This window comes from Nerophis lumbriciformis, linkage group LG07, assembly GCF_033978685.3.
Source record: "Nerophis lumbriciformis linkage group LG07, RoL_Nlum_v2.1, whole genome shotgun sequence".
NCBI classification, from domain to species: Eukaryota; Metazoa; Chordata; class Actinopteri; order Syngnathiformes; family Syngnathidae; genus Nerophis; species Nerophis lumbriciformis.
The window spans coordinates 28,565,350-28,589,495 of NC_084554.2; the positions used below are offsets into that span (position 1 = coordinate 28,565,350).

Consider the following 24,146-nt stretch of genomic DNA (forward strand, 5'->3'; position numbering starts at 1 on the left):
TCTTTCTCTCCCCTTGTGTCTCTGGTTCTTTTGTTCTGCTCTCTTATAGTTTCTCCCAACCAATCAGTGCCTGGCCGTGGGTTTCTGCCATTCCTTTTGTCTAACGATCGCTAATGGATATTTTTTATGCAACACAGCAAAGAAATTCAAACTTGGCAAAAGAAATAAAAAAATAATTTGAAAAAAATTAACCGCCCCTCCCGGCGCCTAAATTATTTTCCCTTCTTTGGGTTTTAGTTAAATATAACAACATCAGTGTAGTACAAACCTCTTTGATGGTGCCAAGCAATTAGCTGAAGCCCCAGTTTTCCGAGCTTTTTATTTTTGTTTTTCTTGACGTCTCCTTTACAGATTCTGTCAATTAGGCCTTTGCCTTGATTTTTCACCCAAAGAATCTTTGCATGTTGGGGGAAATGGAAAATGATTAACTCTGCCCAAGAGCGTGTTAGCATTACTGCAGCATCCCTCCTCCCGTGTTGGGGGGAAATAAAGTACAACCCTGTGAGCGTCTTTGCATTTCAACTATCATGATTTGACTATGGTTTGTGGTAGGGATGTTCCGATGCGGGTTTTTGCTACCGATTATCCATGAGTCGGATCGGCCATGTATTAACTGTATATTTGTCAATGTATTTGTAGTGAGTGCATTTGACAGTACAATATAGTGTTGTACCGATACCGTTACCAGGACCAAAATTATTTAGATACTTTTCGGTCCTTTTCGATACTTTTCTAAATAAAGGGGACCACAATAAATTGCATTATTGGCTTTATTTTAATAAACAATCTTAGGGTACATTAAACATATGTTTCTTATTGCAAGTAACATATTGTGTAATTTTCCATTCTATTATTTTGTTAAAATTATTAAGTACAAGTGGTAAAACATTAATTATTAATCTACTTGTTCATTTACTGTTAATATCTGCTTATATTGTCTTTTAACATGTGCTATCTGCATTTCTGTTAAAATGTAATAATCACTTATTCTTCTGTTGTTTGATACTTTACATTAGTTTTGGATGATACCACAAATGTGGATATTGATCTGATACCAAGTCGTTACAGGATCATACATTGGTCATATTCAAAGTCATCATGTGTCCAGGGACATATTTCCTGAGTTTATAAACATAATAAGAATTTTTTTTAAATGAAAGATGACGTTGTGATGCCAAAAAATATCGACGTAATCATAGTAGTATTGACTAGATATGCCCCTGTACTTGGTATCATTACAGTGGATGCCAGGTGTAGATCCACCAATGGCGTTTGATTACATTTTGACGGCGGTGAGCTACGGTGTGTAGTGAAGCATGTTTAGCTATTCCTCGTCCTGCAGGGATGATACTTGTAAGAAAGGTACTTTATTTGTCGCCATGGAGACCAGGATTAGTGATTTAGAAGTAGCTAAAACACCGCAGACGGCGGATAGACTTTAGCCGCTAGTTAGCTAGCCATGTTTTAAAGCACCTCTTCCTGAGGGTGTTTCAGTGTTATAACTTCACCTTTATCGTTACTTTTTAAGCCAAAATGCGTCTGTTGTCCCTTTTCTGTCTACACACTGTGTCTGCTTGTAAGATTGTGCGCTACCGAACATGCTCGTCTGCTCGTAAACCAACAATGACACGACGTGATGACGATTATCTACTACACATTTAAATCTTTTGGATTCTGCCCTCAACGTCCTCCTGCGTGCAGGGAATTATTCCCCGAACTTGTAAACATTAACAAAAACATCAACAAAAAATAGATTTTGAGAAATATTTGGTGTTTTGGGATAGCTTTATATTTTGGCTTGGCATTGTTGGTGTGACCCCAGGATGGAGACGCAGCAGGTGAATGTAAACATTAGATCCATCCATTTCCTACCGATTGTCCCTGTCGGGGTCGCGGGGTTGGCTGGAGCCTATCCATATACCGTATGTTTCGGACTATAAGTCGCAGTTTTTTTCATAGTTTGGCCGGGCTCCAGTGCGATTTATATATGTTTTTTTCCTTCTTTATTATGCATTTTCGTCAGGTGCGACTTATACTCCGGTGCGACTTACACTCCGAAAAACACGGTATTTAATAAAGCCAAAAACAAAAAAGCACCAGGGTGAGCGACATAAGTGGATCACGGTTGACTAGACAAAAATAGACAGGTATAGAAATAAATTATTTTTACAAAGTAATTTATACTGCAACATGGAAGTGCACTAAAGATAAGGATAAAGGATTACAGTCAATGGCACAGCAAAGCACTCAAGAGGTTTCCTGATTGACAACCGGGGACAGGTGAGGGGCCAGGGCTCAGACCAGAGGAGGTGCTGGTAAATAGAGGAAAACAGGAAGCAGAAATCAAAATAAAAGTGCTGGACAGGAAACTCAAGAAAGTCCAAACCTTTCATGACAGGCCATGGCCAGCTCAGTGTTTAGCTTGGCTATTAGCACACCTTCTCCTGACTTGCTCTCGGTGTGTAACATGTGTAGCCTAATTCTCCAGTGATATTACTACTTGATAATGATACTTTAGATACTAAGAAATGAAGTGTATTTTCCGTAATGGAGGATATCAGTAGCTTATGGGAGCTGCGCCACACTGCATGGAGACACATCATTAGTAGCTAGTCGCTTGTCAGCCGGGTGACTAAAAACAAATCCGTGTCAGCCATTGGGAATCGGCAATGGCGATCACGTCTTTTTTCACGAAAATCGTCCGATACTGATTGGTGGACGCTCCATCGGCACATCCTTAGTTTGGGGCGACTTTGGGAAGTCTGGTCAGTCTCATTGGGACAAGTGACAGCTTTTAGACCCTAATGGGTTAAGGTCAGGATGGCTAATAGATAAAAAAGTGTCTAAGCCGTGCTGTCTAAATCCAATGCTAATGTAAATACTCATCCATTTTGCTGGGGGTGGAGGTGAACGGGATTTTAAGACAAGCACACACACACACACATGCGCTGATGAATAAGTAAGCCCTCTTCTGGCGTCTGCGTCTCTTTGAGTCTGTTATTCCCAACCGCTGGCTTGCTACGAAGTCAAATATGTGTGACTCGGGTTCATTGACTAAAACCAGAAGAAATGGATCATGTAAATCCCGAGCAAGGCTGTTTGTCTCCTCCTCTTGCGAGGGGGCGGCTGTATGCGTGTGTGTGAGTGTGTGTGTGTGTGTGTGTGTGTGTGTGTGTGTGTGTGTGTGTGGGGAGCTCGGGAGACTCAAGTGATTTTTTTTTTCTCCAAGAAAGGGGGCCAGGGAGGTCAAGAAGCTGTGAACCTCAGATTGACCTTTGGCCTATATGTCAGATGTACTTACATCACTGCTGCAAGTGTGTGAAATCTATGCATGTGTGTGGAAATCCGGTTGGTCGGGAATGGAGCGGCGTTTTTTTTTTTTTTTTTTTTTCCCCCAAAAACCCTTATCGCCTTTACTTCCTCATTGTTTCTGCTGACAAGTAGCAAAGAGTAAAGGCATCATGGGCGGGGGGTGCATGCATACTCGCAGACGGATGGCAAGCGGCTTTTATGAAAGACTAAGTGTGATAATTCATTTATTTGCCTTGGCAAGCCATTATGCAATGGATGCTTATTATTATTGGGTGACCTAAGCTTAAGCTCGCCCACAGGGCCCTCATGCACCTCATGGACGGCTGTTTGAGAGCTGTGATTACACAGGACGGCCATCAGCCAGGACGGAGACACGGGAGAAGCAATTTAGCTTGGGGAAATATTTTGCTTAGCTTTTATGATAGTGGAAGCTTTGCAAGCAAAACAAGGAGCGAAGATCAGCAAAGACGGGGAAGAAAGAAGTTGCTTTTCTTTTTTATTGTTATTATGTAGGTGTGCTTTCAAGTCACAGGCAGAGCAAAGACAGTAGTTATACAAGACAGAAAGCTTTCTGTGTTTTTTTTCCCCAGCAGCAATAAAACACTGTTAGCGCGAGAATATTACATAAGAGGGAAAAAAACACTAGTTAATAGGCAGATTTGGCAACAAAAGTTAATGATTTTATATAATTGGCATACTTGATGCTAGGACAATGTTGCTTGTGGTGATTTGACAAAACACTCACATTGGGTGTTTTTTGAGCTGTTTTTTGAGCTGAGATATTTCAAGTCAGTCGGACTTCCGTTGTTCGAAGTAAAAAAAATAGGACAGACATCACAGTAGAGGTGCATGTTTGGACAAATGTTTTGCCGTTTAATGTGCAGCAGTTGGAGAGTAGAAGAGTTAGCTTATGCAAACCATTACGCCTGGGTACTGTTTGCAGCATGCTGAAGATGACATTTTTTAAAATGCCAACAGCCAGCATAGTTACTACCGTATTTTCTGGACTACAAACCGATACTTTTTCCCCAGGTTTTGAACCCTGCAGCTTATACAAAGGTGCGGCTAATGTATGGATTTTTTTTTTCCGCTAATGGCTTATTTATGGTATGGACTAGGCCAGGGGTCCCCATACTACGGCCCAGTAACGGCCCGCCCGCGGGAAGTCCCAAGTTAAAAAAAAAAAAAAAAAAAATGTTTTCTGTCTTTTCTAATATATTTTGTACCACTTGTTACTCTCGCGATCTCCTACCCACTCGGGCAAATCATATTATCTAAAAATGCATTTTCCCCATCGATAACGTGACATCATCGCGCTGCAGTGTCGGGCGAGCGCGCTGCAAGTGTGCGATCTTTCAGTCAATTAGTGCGCGAGGAATATATATATATATATATATATATATATATATATATATATATTAGAGCTGCAGCTATCGAATATTTTTGTAATCGAGTATTCTACCAAATATAGCGATCGATTAATCGAGTAATCGAAAAAAATCATATTTTTGCTTAATTAAGGTTTAATTATACATGTTAAGATATGCCCTCAATTATTGCATTTGGCCTAATTGTCTTTTATGTCCTAAACGGCTGTTTTCATTATTGAAGGCTGACACACACAGTTAAACTGTGTCCGTGGTTGATTGTGCCAATTTGTGTGTGCTAATAAAAACAGGTGCGTTCACAGCCCTTTGTGCTGTGTGGTGTGACCGCATAAACAAAGTTCATGTCTCTCATGCGTTTTTGATGATTAGTATACGGTGACGTTTAAATGTTGGTTTCTCCACGCAAATCCGCTGAGCTGTTTTCAAGCTGCCAACAATACATAGACAATATATATATATATATATATATATATATATATATATATATATATATATATATATATATATATATATATATATATATATATATATATATATATAAAAAAAGAAGAAATCAAACAAATGTCCTAAAATGATCCACTTTAAGAAATTGATGAAACTCAATGTGTTTACAAAGTACAAGGAAGAGGAATCCTGATAAACACCTTGAACCTTACTAAAAAATAAGAACATCTTTTTCATTTCACAAAAGATGAATACAGACATCAATTACTTTTTTGTTTTGTTTGATCAGCCGTTTTGAAAACAATTAAAATATGTAAATACACATTTACAAAATCTGTCTGTGTAAATAACTCATTTCACAACGTACTGGTATATATCTGTGGCTTACAGTTTGGTGCGGCTAATATATGAAAAAATAGTTTTTTCTTGTAAAATTGAATGGGTGCGGCTTTATACCAATGCACCTTATATTTCGAAAAAGTATCGTAATAGTTTTTCAAAAGCGCAGATTTAACTAATAAATTTCGCTATTACAGGTGTCCCAATTCGATATCGACTCGCTATCAGCAAAAAACAAGTATCGGCTTGCTTCTAAAATTTCTGATACAAGCAGTCCTGCAGCACGTTTACTCGTGCACAACATTTGTCTTTTGTTGTGTTTTAGTGTAGTCATTTACAAAAGACCACTGATTATTTACCATGTGTTTGTTTAAATTTAAAAAAACATTGTATTGGTAGCTACTAGGAAAACAATCATAAAGTGGAGATACAGGTTTTTCAGCAGGCTTTGTGTGACAACCTGGGTTTATACAGTAGGACGGGGATTCATATGACATATGACCTGACACATTAAACGTGACGAATTTGGAGTGTGAACTATCCACTTTAGCCGCCACATGGCAGTAGAGTGTTGAATATCTTAAAATGTGTTTTGTGGCTATTCCAATTTTGACCAACGCGTCAGTTGCTATCTAGAGTGGCGCTTTCCATCATTTTCAGTAGACTGCATTGCAGTCGAGATCCACCCAGGCACAACGTACACAAAAAAGATCAAGATTTAAAAAGAGATGATACGGCGGTTGCTATAATCCTGTTGAACCGGTGTTTAAAATCATACGCTTTTCCAAACACTGCTTTTGTAACACAACCTTATTATTTTATTTTGCGTGTGTGTATATTAGTGTGCCATAGCTTACATTGTCAAACCACGAAGAAGGCGCGATATTAAGTTAAAGTTAAAATTCACATTGACGTCCCACTGGGGTGAGTTTTTCCTTGCCCTTATGTGGGCTCTGTACCAAGGATGTCGTTGTGGCTTGTGCAGCCCTTTGAGACACTTGTGATTTAGGGCTATATAAATAAACATTGATTGATTGATTGATTAAAATACCAATGATTGTCACATACACAACTAGGTGTGGTGAAATGTGTCCTCTGCATTTGACCCATACCCTTGTTCACTCTCTGGGAGGTGAGGGGAGCAGTGGGCAGCAGCGGTGGCCACGCCCGGGAATCATTTTTGGTGATTTAACCCCCAATACCAACCTTTGATGCTGAGTGCCAAGTAGGGAGGTAACGGGTCCCATTGTTATAGTCTTTGGTATGACTCGGCCGGGGTTTGAACTCACAACCTACCAATCTCAGGGCGGACACTCTAACCACTAGGCCACTGATTATTTACCTTGTGTTTGTTTGAATTAAAAAAAACAATGTATTGGTAGCTACCAAGAAAACAATCATAAAGTGGAGATACAGGTTTTTCAGCAGGCTGTGTGTGACAACCTGTGTTTATACAGTAGGACGGGGATTCATATGACATATGACCTGACACATTAAACGTGACAAATTTGGAGTTTAGCCGCCAGATGGCAGTAGAGTGTTGAATATCTTAAAATATGTTTTGTGGCTATTCCAACTTTGACCAACGCGTCAGTTGCTATCTAGAGTGGCGCTTTCCATCATTTTCAGCAGACTGCATTGCAGTCGAGATTCACCCAGGAATGGGGGCCATTTGAATCCCTTCTCTACGGTAGCTGTGTACGTGGCGTCAAGTTACCTTTCGTGCATTGCATTTACTCCTCTCAGCCGGAGCGAGGTGGCACATACCTGAGCACTCAGCTTCTGTCTTTTTTTAGCGGGCTGTAGATTCATCGGCAGCCGTCTCTCGCTATTCATCCCCGGGGGGCAGAGCGTCAGTAGGCAGTAACATGTGTTCGGGAGATGGTAGAGCAGGTTGGAATTTTGCACTTGGCAGCCTTCCAGGCAGCGCTGGTATGTGTTTAAAATACTTTCAAGGAACAAAACATGCTTTTGTTGTTCGCTGGGCCAAGTGGAGCTGTTTTTGTCTCCACTGGGGTGAGGATGGGGGGTGGGGGGATAGGACCGGAAGCTGGTGACAAGGTATAAGCCCCTTAAAAACAATGATGAAAGAAGATAAAGAGGGTTTTTTTTGCTCATTTACATGCATGCAGCGGACACAGGAAGGCACGTGACAGTTCTTTGCATATAAAACATGCACACACACGCTCCGACACTCACATGGTGGTTATTAAGACATAGCTCCAGTGGCAGTATGTGTTCATTAGCGGACCGCTTCCCCGCTTAATGACAGGAAAGAGTCATGTTGGTGCCGAACACCCTAATTTGTCATTTGGTTTATGGAGGAAATAGCGAGCCTTCTGCTTTTGAAATATTTTTGTCGTTACAAGTTTGCGCTCACAATGGGGAGGCAAAGACAAAAAAAAAACGTAGGACGCAATTGAAATGATATAGGCAGACACAAAAAACACACTTGTGAAGTAAAATATGCCGCGGAAATGAGTGATGCATAAACACACAATGCACACGCACGCACTCGGGGAGAGATGAAAGAAGTTCTCGCAGGGATGTATTTTGCCGTGCCTTATTAAGAATTCAGTTAATGAGACAGCTTTGCCACCACAGACAGAACAAATGAATGTGATGCAGCGCGGCCGCACCCCAACCCCCCCCCCCCCCAGCTCAAACCGAGGTGTGTGTACTTGTGTTTGTGTGTGCCAGGAAGGTGTTTTGTAAACATCTCATTCGGCATAATGAATGTAGTCCTCTGTCTACCGCTCTCTCACACACACACACACATAGGAGCGAAAACACACCACGCGGGAGCTTCCACACCTGTCAAATTAACTCACCTCACCTCCCACCCTTCCCATCGCTCCTCCAGTGTGTGTGCGTTGTTTCATGGACAGGACTGACAATGTTGTGTTTTTTTGACAAGTAAACAGGAAGTCCCCCGTGTGGTAATTTGCATTCCATGTGAGCACACGCATACAAAGAGGTGTGTGTGTGTGTGTGTGTGTGTGTGTGTGAGGGGCTGTTTATGATATTGATTGGCCCACTGGGAATGTTAGCTTATTTGGTTGTTTGCCAAACACTAATTCCCAACAATTAAACCACCACCAGGAGCTGTGATGAGGTGCCACAAGGAGGTGTGAGTGTTTTTTTTTGTTTTTTTTTTAATTCTGTGGACACACAGACAATTAGAGGTGCTAATGTTTATCATTCAAATTGGTCTCGTGAGAATTTGCGAGGAAATTACACAATTTCATACGCCTCTCCCGTTTCCATAATTAGGGACACTACTGAACACAGTCGGATATACTTCAGAGTAGTCTGTGTACAGCTTGATAACGACTCCACAACACTTTAACTCAATTGGGTTCAGGTCACTGCGTCACCTCATTTTGGAGGTGTGTTTAGGTTACCAAGAATTCATTTTTCCCCTCACCTACTCAGTGGCCTAGTGGTTAGAGTGTCCGCCCTGAGATCGGTAGGTTGTGAGTTCAAACCCCGGCCGAGTAATACCAAAGACTATAAAAATGGGACCCATTACCTCCCTGCTTGGCACTCAGCATGAAGGGTTGGAATTGGGGGTTAAATCACCAAAAATGATTCCCGGGCGCGGCACCGCTGCTGCCCACTGCTCCCCTCACTTCCCAGGGGGTGATCAAGGGGATGGGTCAAATGCAGAGGACACATTTCACTACACCTAGTGTGTGTGTGACAATCATTGGTACTTTAACTTTAACTTTAACTTAACTTAATTAACAGTAGTTCCCCAGTGCTGGCAGCACTTTTGCAGCCCCAAACCATGATGCTACCACCATCAGTGGGTAATAAATATATACTGCTATACAAGCTGTGACTCATTACACCTGTGGTTCTTGAACTTTTTTCACCAAGAACCACCTCAAGAAACGCTTGGCTCCGCAAGTACCACCATAATGACCAATATTAAAATTCAGTTGAGTAGTAGGCTACTGTATTCATTAAAAAACAAGGCAGAGGTTTTATTTAACAAGTTGTTTTAATATTTTTTACACACAGTTTGAACAGTAACACTGTGTTTGAATATAGAAAAACAAACAGTGTACTTTAATCAAGTGATTCTCTGACGTACCACTGGTACGCGTACCACAGTTTGAGAATCCCTGGTCTACTCTATAAAGAAGATTAAAGTTTCATTTATACAGTGTTGTACATGGTTATCCTGATCCAGTGGCGGGCCGTGCGTTTCCCACCTAGGCCTCCAGTGATGTTCGACTTCGATGATTACCTCTCAAAATACCATAATTTATGGCACCACATGACCATTGCTGGAGAAATACTATACAGAAACACATTTATGCACTACTGGCACCTCAACAGTGTACAAAACGAGTTATTTTCTGGCGCATTTAAAAATTAATAGCAATAAAAAATATCTTATGTGATACTGTCAAAATTTAAATTGCAAAAAACATATTAAACGTGAAAAAATACAGAAATAAAATATTTGAACTCACAATTTGTAGCACCCATTCTACGACGTATAAGCCAGTGGTACCGCTCGTAGTCGGTAGATTCGAGTGGAAGTGGCGGGCATTTCGCCATTTTATCGCCAGGACAGCTCAGCTAGCTGCCATGGTTGGCCGACATTGTCTCACAAATAAATATCCTTCTTGAAAATGGCCTTGCAAATATATATCTGCTGCTATCTTCTTTGTGGGTTAAAAAAGTGAGTATTGGTGATTTCTCTGCTGGTATGGCTACGGCGCATCCCTTCCTGCTTTAGTAAATTAAAATTGCAACTTGTGATTGGATACTAACTTTGGAATGACAAGTGAGTATCCAATCACAGTCTCGTTAACATCAGGCTACCTATATAAGCTACTGTCAACAACTTGTGATCTGATTGGCTATCGCAACTGTCTATCAACTGTATATGTTCTCAAATTCAACCGCTAACGGTCCCGGGTGTGGCCCTGCTGATCTGCGTAGCACCGCCGCGGCTCAAACTAGTGAGTATCCAATCACAGGACGTGTAAATGTCACGTTCAACGTGAGGCCAGCTAGAAGGCCTTACTGACAACAACTCGTGATCTGATTGGCTATCGCAATTATCTATCAACTGTATGTGCACGTTCACTTACAGTGCACAGACGCCTGCATTGTTGTTTCTGATTATTTTTGTTTTTAATTATGATCATGATTTCTGGTTATGTTAGGCCAGCAGAGAAGGCCTTGCTGGCCCTGACGGCACACTACTGTCCTGATCCTATGTTGATATCGGATAGCACTCCGATATCAGCAAAATAACAAGTATCGGATGGCTTGCATGTAATATCTCTGATATAAGCCCTCAGATACATGTTAGTCTATTCTTGTCATACTTGCCAACCCTTCCGGATTTTCCGGGAGACTCCCGAAATTCAGCACCTCTCCCGAAAACCTCCCGGGACAAATTTTCTCCCGAAAATCTCCCGAAATTCAGGCGGACCTGAGTGACGTGTCGACAGCCTGTTTTCACGTCCGCTTTCCCACAATATAAACAGCATGCCTGCCCAATCACGTTATAACTGTAGAATGATCGAGGGCGAGTTCTTGGTTTCTTATGTGGGTTTATTGTTAGGCAGTTTCATTAACGTCCTCCCAGCGCGGTAACAACACACAACAACAGCAGTCACGTTTGTGTCTACCGTAAAGCAGTTCGTCTGCCGTAAACAGCAATGTTGTGACACTCTTAAACTGGACAATACTGCCATCTACTGTACATGCATATGTGACAATAACATCTACGGCTTTTAGAGAGTGCAGTGCACAACTGCGCACACAACAAGGAGACGAAGCAGAATGCATCATCAGAGAGGGTGTTCAGCATGGTTCGAAAAATAGTGACAGAGAATAGAACAAGGATGGACAATTCAACCCTTAACTCAACAATGAGTAGATGAGTGTTATGTGTGTGTATATGTGTATATAAATGAACACTGAAATTAAAGTATTTCTCTTATTTATATATATATATAGCTAGAATTAACTGAAAGTCAAGTATTTCTTATGTATATATATGACATACTTGACTCCTCCCCTCTTAACCACGCCCCCAACCACGCCCCCCCTCTCCTCCACCTCCCGAAATCGGAGGTCTCAAGGTTGGCAAGTATGATTTGTGTGCTTTAGTGAAATCATTTACAAAAAGGTGAACATGGTAGGCTATAGACTACTAGGAGCTAGCATATACACAACAACACAATAGCACACAAGCGAGGCATATGTAATTAATTAATTGAACAAAATTGGAGTCTAAAAGATGACGTGTCAAAATAAGCAATTATCAAACAATTATAGTTGCATATTACTTACACATACAAAATCTCCAAGGTAGAGTTAGAAAGTATCCAGTAACAAACGTGTCTGCATCATTTAACATGAGCTTAGTTTAATGTATTATCGTGGCCAAAAAAAAACAATTACCACTCCACTCAAAGTAAAGACAGAATAAGGCGATTATTAATAAATAGGTTAGGGTTTTTACACTTACAGTACCATTGTTCTCTGTTTGAGTAATTTTAACTAGATCACGCCTTGTCTAATATTCCACTCTGTAAAATAGTAAAAGTATACCGTATTTTCGCACTATAAGGCGCACCGGATTATTAGCCGCACCTTCTATGAATTACATATTTCATAATTTTGTCCACCAATAAGCCGCCCCGGACTATAAGCCGCGCCTACGCTGCGCTAAAGTGAATGTCAAAAAAACGCTGCGCTAAAGTGAATGTCAAAAAAACAGTCAGATAGTTCAGTCAAACTTTAATAATATATTGAAAACCAGCGTTCTAACAACTCTGTCCCAAAATGTACGCAAATGTGCAATCACAAACATAGTAAAATTCAAAATGGTGTAGAGCAATAGTAACATAATGTTGCTCGAACGTTAATGTCACAACACACAAAATAAACATAGCGCTCACCTTCTGAAGTTATTCTTCATTCGTAAATCCTTCGAATTCTTCGTCTTCGGTGTCCGAATTGAAAAGTTGCGCAAGCGTGGTATCCAAAATGGCCGGTTCCGTCTCGTCGAAGTCATCGGGAGTCAGTGTCGCTGTTGTTCTGTGAATCCTGCCTTCCGGAAAGCTCGGACCACAGTTGTGACCGAAATATCTGCCCAGGCATTTACGATCCACTGGCAAATGTTGGCGTATGTCGTCCGGCGCTGTCTGCCCGTCTTAGTGAAGGTGTGTTCGCCTTCGGAGCTGTGTGAAAAAAGCCACCCGGCCTCTTCGCGTAAACTTCCCTTAACCACTCGCTCATCTTTTCTTCATCCATCCATCCCTTCGAGTTAGCTTTTATGATGACGCCGGCTGGAAAGGTCTCTTTTGGCAAGGTCTTCCTTTTGAATATCACCATGGGTGGAAGTTAGCATGGCAAGCTAGAACCACAGTGAAGGATGACTTCTCATTCCCTGTGGTGCGAATATTCACCGTACGTGCTCCCGTTCCACAGTGCGGTTCACAGGAATATCAGTTGCTGTGAAATACGGTAGTAATCCGTGTGCGGATGGAGAGATTGCGTCTTTTTATGAACCGGATCCTTTTCGCTTAGTAGGAGCCATTTTGTGGTCTTTACAGATGTAAACAGGAAATGAAACGTACGGTGATATCCGCGCGTTTTTTCTTCTTCTTCCGGGGGCGGGCGGTAGCTTACAGTAGAAGAAGAAGCGCTTCCTGTTCTATGGGGGCGGGTGCTTACCTTGGCGGTTGCTTGCGTAGAAGAAGAAGCGCTTCCTGTTCTACCGGGAAAAAAGATGGCGGCTGTTTACCGAAGTTGCGAGATCGAAACTTTATGAAAATGAATCGTAATAAAGCGCACCGGGTTATAAGGCGCACTGTTAGCTTTTGAGAAAATTTGTGGTTTTTAGGTGCGCCTTATAGTGCGGAAAATACGGTATATGGTTTGTACTGATATCGGCCAATACATTTGACTCCAATCTTGATATCCTATCAGATGTGAAAAACGTGTAACAGGACACCCATAGTATTGTCACTTTACAAAATATCCATAGTTTTCAATCTGAAAGTTTAATAAAAATCATACTGCTATATGACTGACATTTGAAAATTAGCAGTCGATGTTGTGCATATAAGATGAAAGCAAATCTGTGGAGATTGTTGCTGACTGTGGCATAAACACACATGTAGTTTATCATCATTTCAAAGTAGAAGGTTGCAGTTAGAGATCCTTCTGACTTAATTACAGCGCTTTCATTTTCCAACTAAATTCCCCAGAGAGCAGGTTCATCCATTACAACCACATTTTGAATCGGACACACACACACACACACACGCACACACACACACACACACCGCTCACACACAGAAGCCAGAACAGTGTGTTTGTGTGTTTGAATATGCATTACACAGCCCACGCCTGGCAGGAGTCAAAGTGCTCCTTTAAACGTTCATAAATCATGGATATGCTGGCCGGCGATCTCCGGCGCGCCTGCCGAGTGCCAGAGCGACAGACAGACAGCCCTCTAGTTTAGGTCTTAAACAAACCCTCTGGAATGTGCTGATGGAGAGAGAATTAATATTAGGTCTAAACCTAGTTGGCAGCCCGCTTGTATCATTCATCTCCAAGCTTCATAACCCTAAAAAGCAAGTAAGTCAAGCGTTTGTATGAACGTTTTTAATTTACAACCAGTTCAGTTACCTGAACGGCATTGCCAGAAATAATATTTGAAAAGCAGTCAAGGATGATTCCAGGGAGAGTTGACAGTCGTTGTCACATTTGCATTGCAGTTGGACAGAACCAAGGTCTTTTTTGAGTGCTGTTTAATCCTAAGCATTTGCATCCATTGTGGAAAGTCCCCCATTTTGCTCACAAATTGCAGTGAAATCCCTGGTGAATCAGGAAAGAACAAGAAGAAATCTGCTATGACACAATATATAGCATGAGTTTATATCCTAAAATTACAAGACCGAGCAGAATTAGCGATCATCTACCAGTTTGCACAATCAGGAACAGTGACATGAATGACAAAAAGACATTTGGAAGACTATGCACACAAGCTAGGGCAATGTGCATAATGAAAATTAGGGAGATTAAGTATTTTTTTTGATATTTTATGACAAACATTGTTCGTGGAAAAAACTTAGTAAGAAGCAAAATAATAATCAACTATGGATGACAAAGGGATTGCAGAATGCATGGAACAAGAAACATGCGTTATGTAGGAGATTAATAACACAAAGACCTATAGAGGCAGAAAATAAGTACAAAATGTATAAAAGCCAGGAAGTAGGAAAGGATATTACAGCAAATTATAAGACAGGAACAAAAATAAAGCAACAAGAAGCATCATAGATAGCATGGTTAAAAATGGTGCTTTGAAGGATTACCCTCAATACTATCCATTCACAGATAGACAATACTAATATATAAAAAATTAAAGAAGTAGTTTGACTAAATCTGGAAGAAAGAATTCCAGATTCCGGGTCAGTTGAGGACTTGAATGAAAGAAACCATAGACAGACATCCCAGCTCAATGTGAAGAGGAAAATAATCATAACTGTGAACCATTGTAAATCCAAGACCTCAACTGATTGTAACAGAATTGATAAGGAAATGATAAAAAAAATGTTATTAAGGAGATTTCACAACCATTGATGTATATCAGCAACCTATCATTTGCAAACAAAATGAAAATAGCCAAAGTTGTACCGATTCATAAGACTAGAAACAAAACGATAGAACTGTTTTCTTACTTCCACAATTTTTTTTAAATTGTTTAACAACATATTGGACAGATTTGTTAATGAAATATGACCATTTGCGGTCAACAAATACGCAACAGACATCTTAAGATCGATGGCATTAATCAAAATAACGGAGAAACATTACCAATGCAATAGATAGTAAACGGTGTGCAGCTGCAGTGTTTTTGGTTCTAATAATTAATCAAAGTATCTTAATCAACAAATTAGAAAGGTATGGCATCAGAGGGTCAGTCTTGAACTGGATAAGAAGCTACTTAACCAACAGGAAGCAATACATGAGGATAGGAGAACAAACATCCACAGCGCTATATATATATTGCGGCGTACCCCAGGGATCAATACTGGGACCAAACTTATTCAGTCTCAATGGATGTAAAGTTTGTACAATTATTTGCAACACACAGATGACAATTAAAATGATAACAGTAGAAATTGATAAATTAAAGAGATGGTTTGACAAAAACAGAATATCCTAGTTAAACTAAAATAGGCAAAGTAGACACTGACAGGGTAAAATAAATCACCTTTTTAGATGTAATTATAGATGATAAAAAATGAACAGGAAATATCAAAAATATATACAACCTTGGGTGGAAGAAATATGTCAATAATGAACAAAACAAAATATGTCTGGACCAGAAATCACTCCATATTCCCTACTGCTCGCCAGTCTTACCATATTTGAGTTATTGTGTAGAAATATGGGAAAATAACTACATAAGTATGCATGCATACCTAATGTTGGATATAGGGAACATTCCAACCATTTATTTATTAAATACAAATAGTGACATTCAATGATTGGCTGCATTTGCAAACAGCTAAATTAAAGGAAACTATAATCTGCTAGCTACCCAAGAATGTACAATTCTTCTCAACAAAAGAGGATGAATACAACCTTAGGGAAACATGTTGTTTAAAACGTTTGTATGCACGCACAACATTTAACACCTTTTGTATATCAGTATGTGGAATTGGATTGAGCAAAGTACAAAGTATAAAAAACATCTTGAACCTTAAGAAAAGTCTATCATTTATCACGTATTCAGCAATTCAATCGAATCACAACTGTCTAGTAATGTGATCTTTGTTGATTGTTTACTCATGTATTTTTTTGTGTTACGGATCGAGTACAGGATGTGAACAAATGTGGCAACATTCCCTCTGAAACGAAAGAAGCTCTTCTTCCTACTCCTTTTCGGACATGTTGCAATGAGAAATTGTAATTGTGTGATGTATTGTTCCAAACAAACCAATTCTATAACCAAAAAGTGCCATTGTTTTAGACCAGGGGTCGGCAACCCAAAATGTTGAAAGAGCCATATTGGACCAAAAATACAAAAAACGAATTTGTCTGGAGCCGCAAAAAATGAAAAGCCGTATATAAATCTTATAATGAAGGCAACACATGGCGTAAGTGTCTATATTAGCTATAATAGCCTACTATCACAATGACTATGTGTCGCAGGCTTAAGCAAATATTTGTTGACAGAAATGTTTAAATTTAATATTTATTCTACACATTTTTACAACATTAGAAACCATTAGTAAAGAGAAGGTGAGACAACTCCTGGAAATTACTGGCTTTTAATGACCAAAGGTGTGTGTCCAAGTTAAAGGAAACGGCAGGCTTTCTTCTTTTAATAGATTTATTACAATCTTTGCAAGCTGAGTAATGTTTGCTGTGGTCTGGAACAACATGGCACACAAACAATCTGAAATGCAGCCAATATTACATACAGATAATGTGTCATGAGACATGCAAAACTAAATTGTATACAAAGAGGATAAAAGTGAAGGAAATTGAATTAGCTCAAATATACCTACAAATGAGGCATAATGATGTAATATGTACATACAGCTAGCCTAAATAGCCTGATTAGCACTCCAACAAGTCAATAACATCAACAAAGCGCACCTTTGTGCATTCACGCACAGCATAAAACTGTTGGTGGACAAAATGAGACAAAGAAGGCGTGGAAGATTTTACATGTAAACAAACCGATCCACACTATGGTGTGTTCAAGAACCGCTGAAATTAGTAGGACAAAACAATGTTCACCAAATACTCATATTAAGCAGTGGACTTTCTAACATTGTTGGGAAGGTGTGTGTCATGTTTGTCCTCAAACAAAAACCATACTAAAAGAAAAAGAATTCCCCATCTTTTTCCATTTTCAATCCTTTTTTAAAAATGGTCCAGGGAGCCGCTAGGGCGACGCTAAAGAGGACCCCTGACCCCTGTTTTAGGCTGAAGTGCCAGATTGATGGCACAAGGAAATATTTTGGGTCTTTAGAGGTTTGCGTATGGTTTTTCTGTGATTATGACAGGCCGGAACATGATGATTGGTATCGGTGTATATTGTTGGAAAGAAACTTTTCAATGTAATATATAACGTGCACGTCCGGAAGCACACGTATGTGCGGCGAGAAGAAAAGAAGCCCAGAGAGGAGGGGAAAAAGAGCGCCAGGGAGGCCCTCCTTTCACAGAGAAACAAAGATAGCTGTAATTAATGGCCCTGAGCTGTGGTCTAGGGGAGCTTTCTTCTGACAACTCGGACTTAATTAAAACTTAAGACTTTTGAAAGGGCCTCTGACTGCGAGGGGATGTCCCACCGCCCTCATGAGAAAAAAAAAAAACCCTGCTCAGATTTCCGACAAAAGAAAGAAAGAAAGGGGGAGAAAAGATGTGTTAGCAGCTGTAGCTATGTTGCTAATCCCTGTTTGTCAAAGATGGATGAAGAAGGGGGCGGGGGGGAGGAGGTTAGCACTCACACACCTGCAGCAGCACACCACACACACACCCTTTTAAATGTATGATTATGCAACTAAAGAATGCTTCATCAATGCATTCGCTCTTTTTACGAAAGAAATGCAACATTTGCAAGCCGCCGCCACCGCTCCTCCCTCCGCCGAGGATCAGATAATAAAAGCTTGGCGTGCTCTTTTGTTTTTGTGCATTGTTCATTAGCCCGGCAGCAACAACAGAGGCACACTCGATATGCTTGGCTTGACCGGGTGTATGAGAACAGGACAAGGTGGGTCGCTGTAGGCGAGGGAGGGGTCGGCCTTGCTGCGTCGGCGAGGTTGTGCACATGCAGGCGCTGAAGGGGGGGGGGAGAGGTAGGGGGCCGCCTTTGCATGGCCACGGTGCCGTTAAAGGGGGCAAGTGGCGATGTGGAGGGCTTGCAAACTGACAGCACACGTTTGAATGAGAAACCCCTGCAGCTGGCAACAAAGACGGGAGCTGGACAATGTGAACGTTGGGCAGAAAAGCAGCATTCTCCTTCCATCGCCTTGTTTTGACTTTTGAATGTGCTGAGTCTGCACCTCTCCTCGGACTTATCCAATTAATGACGTACAGATATTTTTCTTTACAACAGAACAACCTCCAAAATCCTTCTTGTGGACTTCTTGTTCAATTCCAAAACCTTTTTCCTACATAGTTAATAATGTAAGGTGAGTTAATTTGTCATAAAACATTTTAAATTTTATATATATATATATATATATATATATATATATATATATATATATATATATATATATATATATATATATATATATATATATATATATTTATATATATATATATATATTTTTTCTAAAAAAGGTAAAATGGAGAAAAAATATAATATTTATATGTTTGTAGAGAGAATAGAGAAAACATATATATAAACAATTTAAAAATGTTAAATATATACACATTTAAAATGTGAATATATATATATATATATATATATATATATATATATATATATTTATATGTATATATATATATATATATATATATATATATATATATATATATATACCGTATTTTTCAGAGTATAAATCGCACCTGCCGAAAATGCATAATAAAGAAGGAAAAAAAACTATGAAAAAAACTGCGACTTATAGTCCGAAAAATACAGTATATATATAACATTTTCTCTTTTTTTACCTTTTTTTACCCATTGTTTTCCAATTTTCCCCCATGAAATAAGTAAATCAAAAAAAATTAAAATTGAAATTATTTTAAAAGATACATGCCTGATGCTTTCCAAAGTTCCACTTCATGTTATATTGTTATCATTACCTCTTTTCCTCTGTGCTATAACTTGTGCCCTTCTGCAGTGGCATCACAAAAAGCCAAAGAAAAATGTATGATGATGATGTGGGTCGGCAATCCTGTGGCTCTAGAGCTTTTTCAAAAATGGAAAAAGATGGAGGGGGGGAATATAGTTTTTATTTTAATATGATCTCTGTTGAAGAACAAACATGACACAGACCTTCTGAATTGCTAGAAATCCAACTGTTTACTACATTAAACATGCTTCACTGATGATAGTATTTGGCGAGTGCCGTTTTGTTCTACTAATTTTAGTGGTCCTTGAACTCATTGTAGTTCGTTTACATGTACAACTTTCTCCGATGTTGCCACAGAAAGACGTGTTTTATGCAACTCCTTCTTTGTCTCATTTTGTCCACCAAATGTTTTATGCTGTGCGCAAATGCACAAAAGTGAGCGTTTTTGATGTTATTGACTTGTTGGAGTGCTAATCAGGCAAATTTGGTCACCGCATGACTGCAAGCTAATTGATGCTAACATGCTATTTAGGCTCGCTGTATATACCTATTGAATCATTATGCCTCGTTTGTAGGTATATTTGAGCTCTGTTTATTTTCTTTTACTTATGTCCTTTGTGTATTTAATTCATATTTGCATGTCTCCTGACATTATCTATATAGTATGTAATACTGGCTGCATTTCTGATAGTTGTTTGTGTGCCATTATAGACCACAACAAACGTTACCCAGCTTGCAAAGATCTTAATAAATCCATTATAAGAAGACAGCTTGCCATTAACTTTAAATTGGACACACACATCTATACCTTTGGCCATTCTAAGCCAGTAATTTCCAAGAGTTATCTCACCCTCGGAGAAGCCTCCATTTTACTAATGTTTTACAAAATATTTAGTCATACTGATAGTAGGCTAACATAGCTAATATAGACACATCACGTGTTGCCTTCACTATAACACTTATATTTGACATATTTTTAGGTCCAGATATTTTTGGTCCAATATGGCTCTTTCAACTTTTTGGGTTGCGGACCTCTGGTTTGACTTTTGAAGCACATTTTTCCAGAAAACATTGTTATAGTATATTGTGGCTTATGTAGAAGTACTTTGGAACTATTTACTTATCTAGAAGTACTTTGGAACACATTAAGGATGTTAATCTACTCATGATTAGATTCAGTTCGGAACTTATGAATGATGATTCTAATTAGAACCAATTCTCGATTCAAACCGGTTCTCACAATTTATTATTTAGTTATTATTATTTTTGTTATCTTATCAATTATAGTAATACTATTTTCAGGTTACAAAAGTGGACGCTTGATGTTTTTACCTACAGCAAGTAAACACAAAAATAGCCTAAAATAGCTTATTTTTTGTATTTAATTATTCTTGAAAATTTTTAATCGATTCAGAATCGTAATGAATAAGAATTGCAAAAACGCTAAATTGTGATGGGGTGGATTTTCTGATCCAATTTTTTTTTTTTTTTAAATGTCCCCACTGTTAATAATTTAAGGTGACTTACTCAGTCAACCATGAAAATTACATTAACAAGAATATTAGAGATCTGGTTATAAGTTAAAATAAATAAGTTATTTTGTCTTTTCTAATATGTAATATGTCAAAACACTTAAGTATAAATAGAAGTTTGATAAAACTAAATTAGAGTAAAAATCCTCAACTGTTAATGAAGTCTGACATATCTAATTAATGACACATATTATTATTATTATTATTATTTATTAATGATATTTTAATTAGGATAGTGCAACTTCCACAGTCTTTTTGTGATCTCCAATAATTTGTCAGAACATCTTAGTATAAATAGAGGTTTAATAAAACTAAAAAACAACAGAACAACCGCCAAAGTCCTTCTTGTGGACTTCTAGTTCAATTCCAAAACATTTTTCTAATATACTTATATTTGAAAAATAGTGATCATGATTCATTTCTTTCTTGTCACATTTTTTATATTGTTTTTAACCTACGTGTTTTAGAGCATCTTTTCTAAAAACTAAATAAGCAAAATGGTATTGTTTTATGAATATACTGAGGAAAGGATAAAGCAAATTAAATAAGATGAACATGAACATTTTTTTTTTTTTTTTAAAACAGTAAAAAAAAAAATGCTGAAAAATATTGTTTTTAAAAACCCACAGTGAACCATACATACAATACCTAAAATATATAAATTGCCCCATTGTGGATATTGAAGACATTTTAAAATGAAATCATTACTATTTTCTAATGCTACTTGTGCTTACTGCATAACATAATTGCTATTGTGCTTGCAAATGCACATCATCTTTAATAACAATACCGATCATTTCAAGTTAAAATATTGGTACGCTAGTAGCGGCCAAACTGCTAATATGCTACGTCTGCTGGTAGCAGTAGCCATCTGTGCGGACGCCGCTCGCATTTTCACACTTCGGTGGTATTGGGTGCAGCAGGAAAAAAGTAGCCTCTGAGTGGCTGTTGTCACGGACATCTCCACCATGTTTGATGGCCTTAATATGCTCACAACTGATATTCTTCTCGGTTATACAATCACCCAGCCCTAATTCACACTATTTCGAAGTGCCAATTTAAGTGCCAATTATTGTTCTGTGGTTATAATCACACTTTTTCTCATGTTTTATATATGGTGGCATCCCTTTCTTCCCTCTTCCAGACAGCTGTTGTCTTTGTTATGATGTAATGTTATGGCTTTTGCAGAAGTACATTAAAACCACTAAATGATGCCTTCGTAAAATGCAAACGAATCTATCGCCGTCGTTTTCTCTTTGTCGGGCTGCTTCAGCAGCGTCTTAATGGCGGAGATTAATAGGCAAAAGTGACTGGGACATGAGCTATTGACGTCGCTGGCTTGTTTGAAGCCAGGGAAGTGGTATTTCTGGGCTTTGGATCTTTGGAAATGAACTGGAGCCCAGAGCAGAATGAAAAACATTAATGGTAATAAAGTGGTAACGGATATGGGCATGATTTGTTTTCAGACGTTCCCCTCAAATGTCCTTTGATATGATTGAGGACATGTCTAAATACGTTTCCTGTCCTCTTGTCCTCCTTTTAACAGCACTTGCACAAGCTGGACAGCGCCTACAGCCCGGAGTCGTGCGTCTATTACTGCACGCTGTGCGACTACTCCACCAAGGCCCGCCTCAACCTGGTGCAGCACGCCCGCTCGGCCCGGCACCAGCAGAACGAAGGCCTGAGGAAGCTGCAACTGCACCAGCAAGGCCTGAGAGGGGACGAGGACGGACTCGGCCTCCACGAGCTGTTCCACGTCAAGGAATGTCCCTCCAGCCAAGGTCTGTGCTGCTTTCGCTCCATTTCTTTTTGACTTGTCTGCACTCAGTCGAGGAGATTCTCACCACACACCCCTTGAACTGTTTTACATTGCGTTTGCCCTCACAGATTACTATTTATCTTCAAATGAAATCTTACCTATTCAAAATAAACAAAATAATCAGAATTGGGGGAACCATCAATAATCATTCAGTTGTGCTGAAAGGCAGGTATACACCATATGGGGAGGGATGGGTACCATTCACATTTGTACCAATTCCCATAGCTGGGAATCAATCAATGGTACCAATTTTCGGTACTTTAGTGTGTTCATGCATTAAAAATGTCAATGTTTAATGATAAAATCTATTGTTTTATGTAATAATTAACAGTAACTGTGCCGTCCACTTGTTATATCGTGTTTTCTTACATTTCTGAGTCTCATTTGCAAGTATCATATGGTAGTCTTTTCATGCAGACGTCAGATGGAAGTAATGTATACAAAAAACTGGCAGCTCAGTCACCAGACTTTAACTGTTAAAATAAAAGTGTTACCGTTTTTCAATTTACAGTAATGCACTGTAAAAACATACTTTTACAGTGAAAAACTGGGCAGCTCGAAAATTATACTATACAAATAATGGTATTGTCAATTTTTTTTTCAAAACAACGTACATTTAACAGTAAGTAAAGTAAAGTACCAATGATTGTCACACACACACTAGGTGTGGTGAGATTATCCTCTTCATAGATGTTTGCAACTAAGCTGCAAGTTTTTTCCTGTAAAATCTACATTTTTTTACAGTGTTGGCTGGAGTCAGGAAGCAATATTTGCCCTTTAGCTGAATATGCCAATTTTGTCTTTTGATAAGCCCTACATAGTGTTGATACTGTAAATATTGTGCTTATTACACACCAGCTGTTTGATCGTTACGTGCGTCTTAATTGTAGTTTTTCATCACCACATTTTGAGGTGTTGAAATCGCCATGTAAAATCGCTAATGCTAATCGGTAACATGTATACGGCATATCCGAACGAGCACATTTTGAAAAGTGGAGCCTTACTTTTGTGTGCTTTCTAACAGGCATGCTTGCTTTCTTGCCACGGAAAATTACCACATTGTCTGGAGCAGTGGTTCTCAGACTTTATTTTAATTTTATTTTTACCAAGTATCACCTTAGTAAACACTTGGCTCTCCAAGTACCACCATAGTGACCAACACAGTAGCACAGTATGCCTAAATATTCATTTAAAACAAGGCAGAGGTTTTATTTAAGAAGTATATTCAATATCTTTGACCAATGTAACAATACACACAGTTTGAACAGTTACACTGTGTTTGAATGTTTGATTAAGTGATTCTTTGTCATACCTCTAAATGGAGCCCGAGTACCACAGTTTGAGAATCACTGGTCTAGAGGCAGTCTGCTATGAATACGCTTGTTTTCCCGCCAAGTGCTTGAGCCAGGCATCAAAAGGTATCAAAATAATGTACCTTTTGATTTTACATGAATGGGGGCTCAGTAGCGCTCCATACCTCTAAACCCACCTTATTTAGTTGTTA

The 24,146-nt window shown here is 39.1% G+C and overlaps 1 protein-coding gene across 4 annotated transcripts in view; it reads left to right on the forward strand.

The window, feature by feature from the left end:
* Positions 1–24,146, forward strand: part of zfhx4 (zinc finger homeobox 4) — a 340,671-nt gene that overhangs the window by 241,803 nt on the left and 74,722 nt on the right. For all 4 annotated transcript variants that reach the window (XM_061965537.2, XM_061965536.2, XM_061965535.2 and 1 more), the window contains one exon: positions 22,370–22,604. In XM_061965537.2, the coding sequence (XP_061821521.2) occupies positions 22,370–22,604 (235 nt within the window). The remainder of the gene's footprint in view (positions 1–22,369; positions 22,605–24,146) is intronic.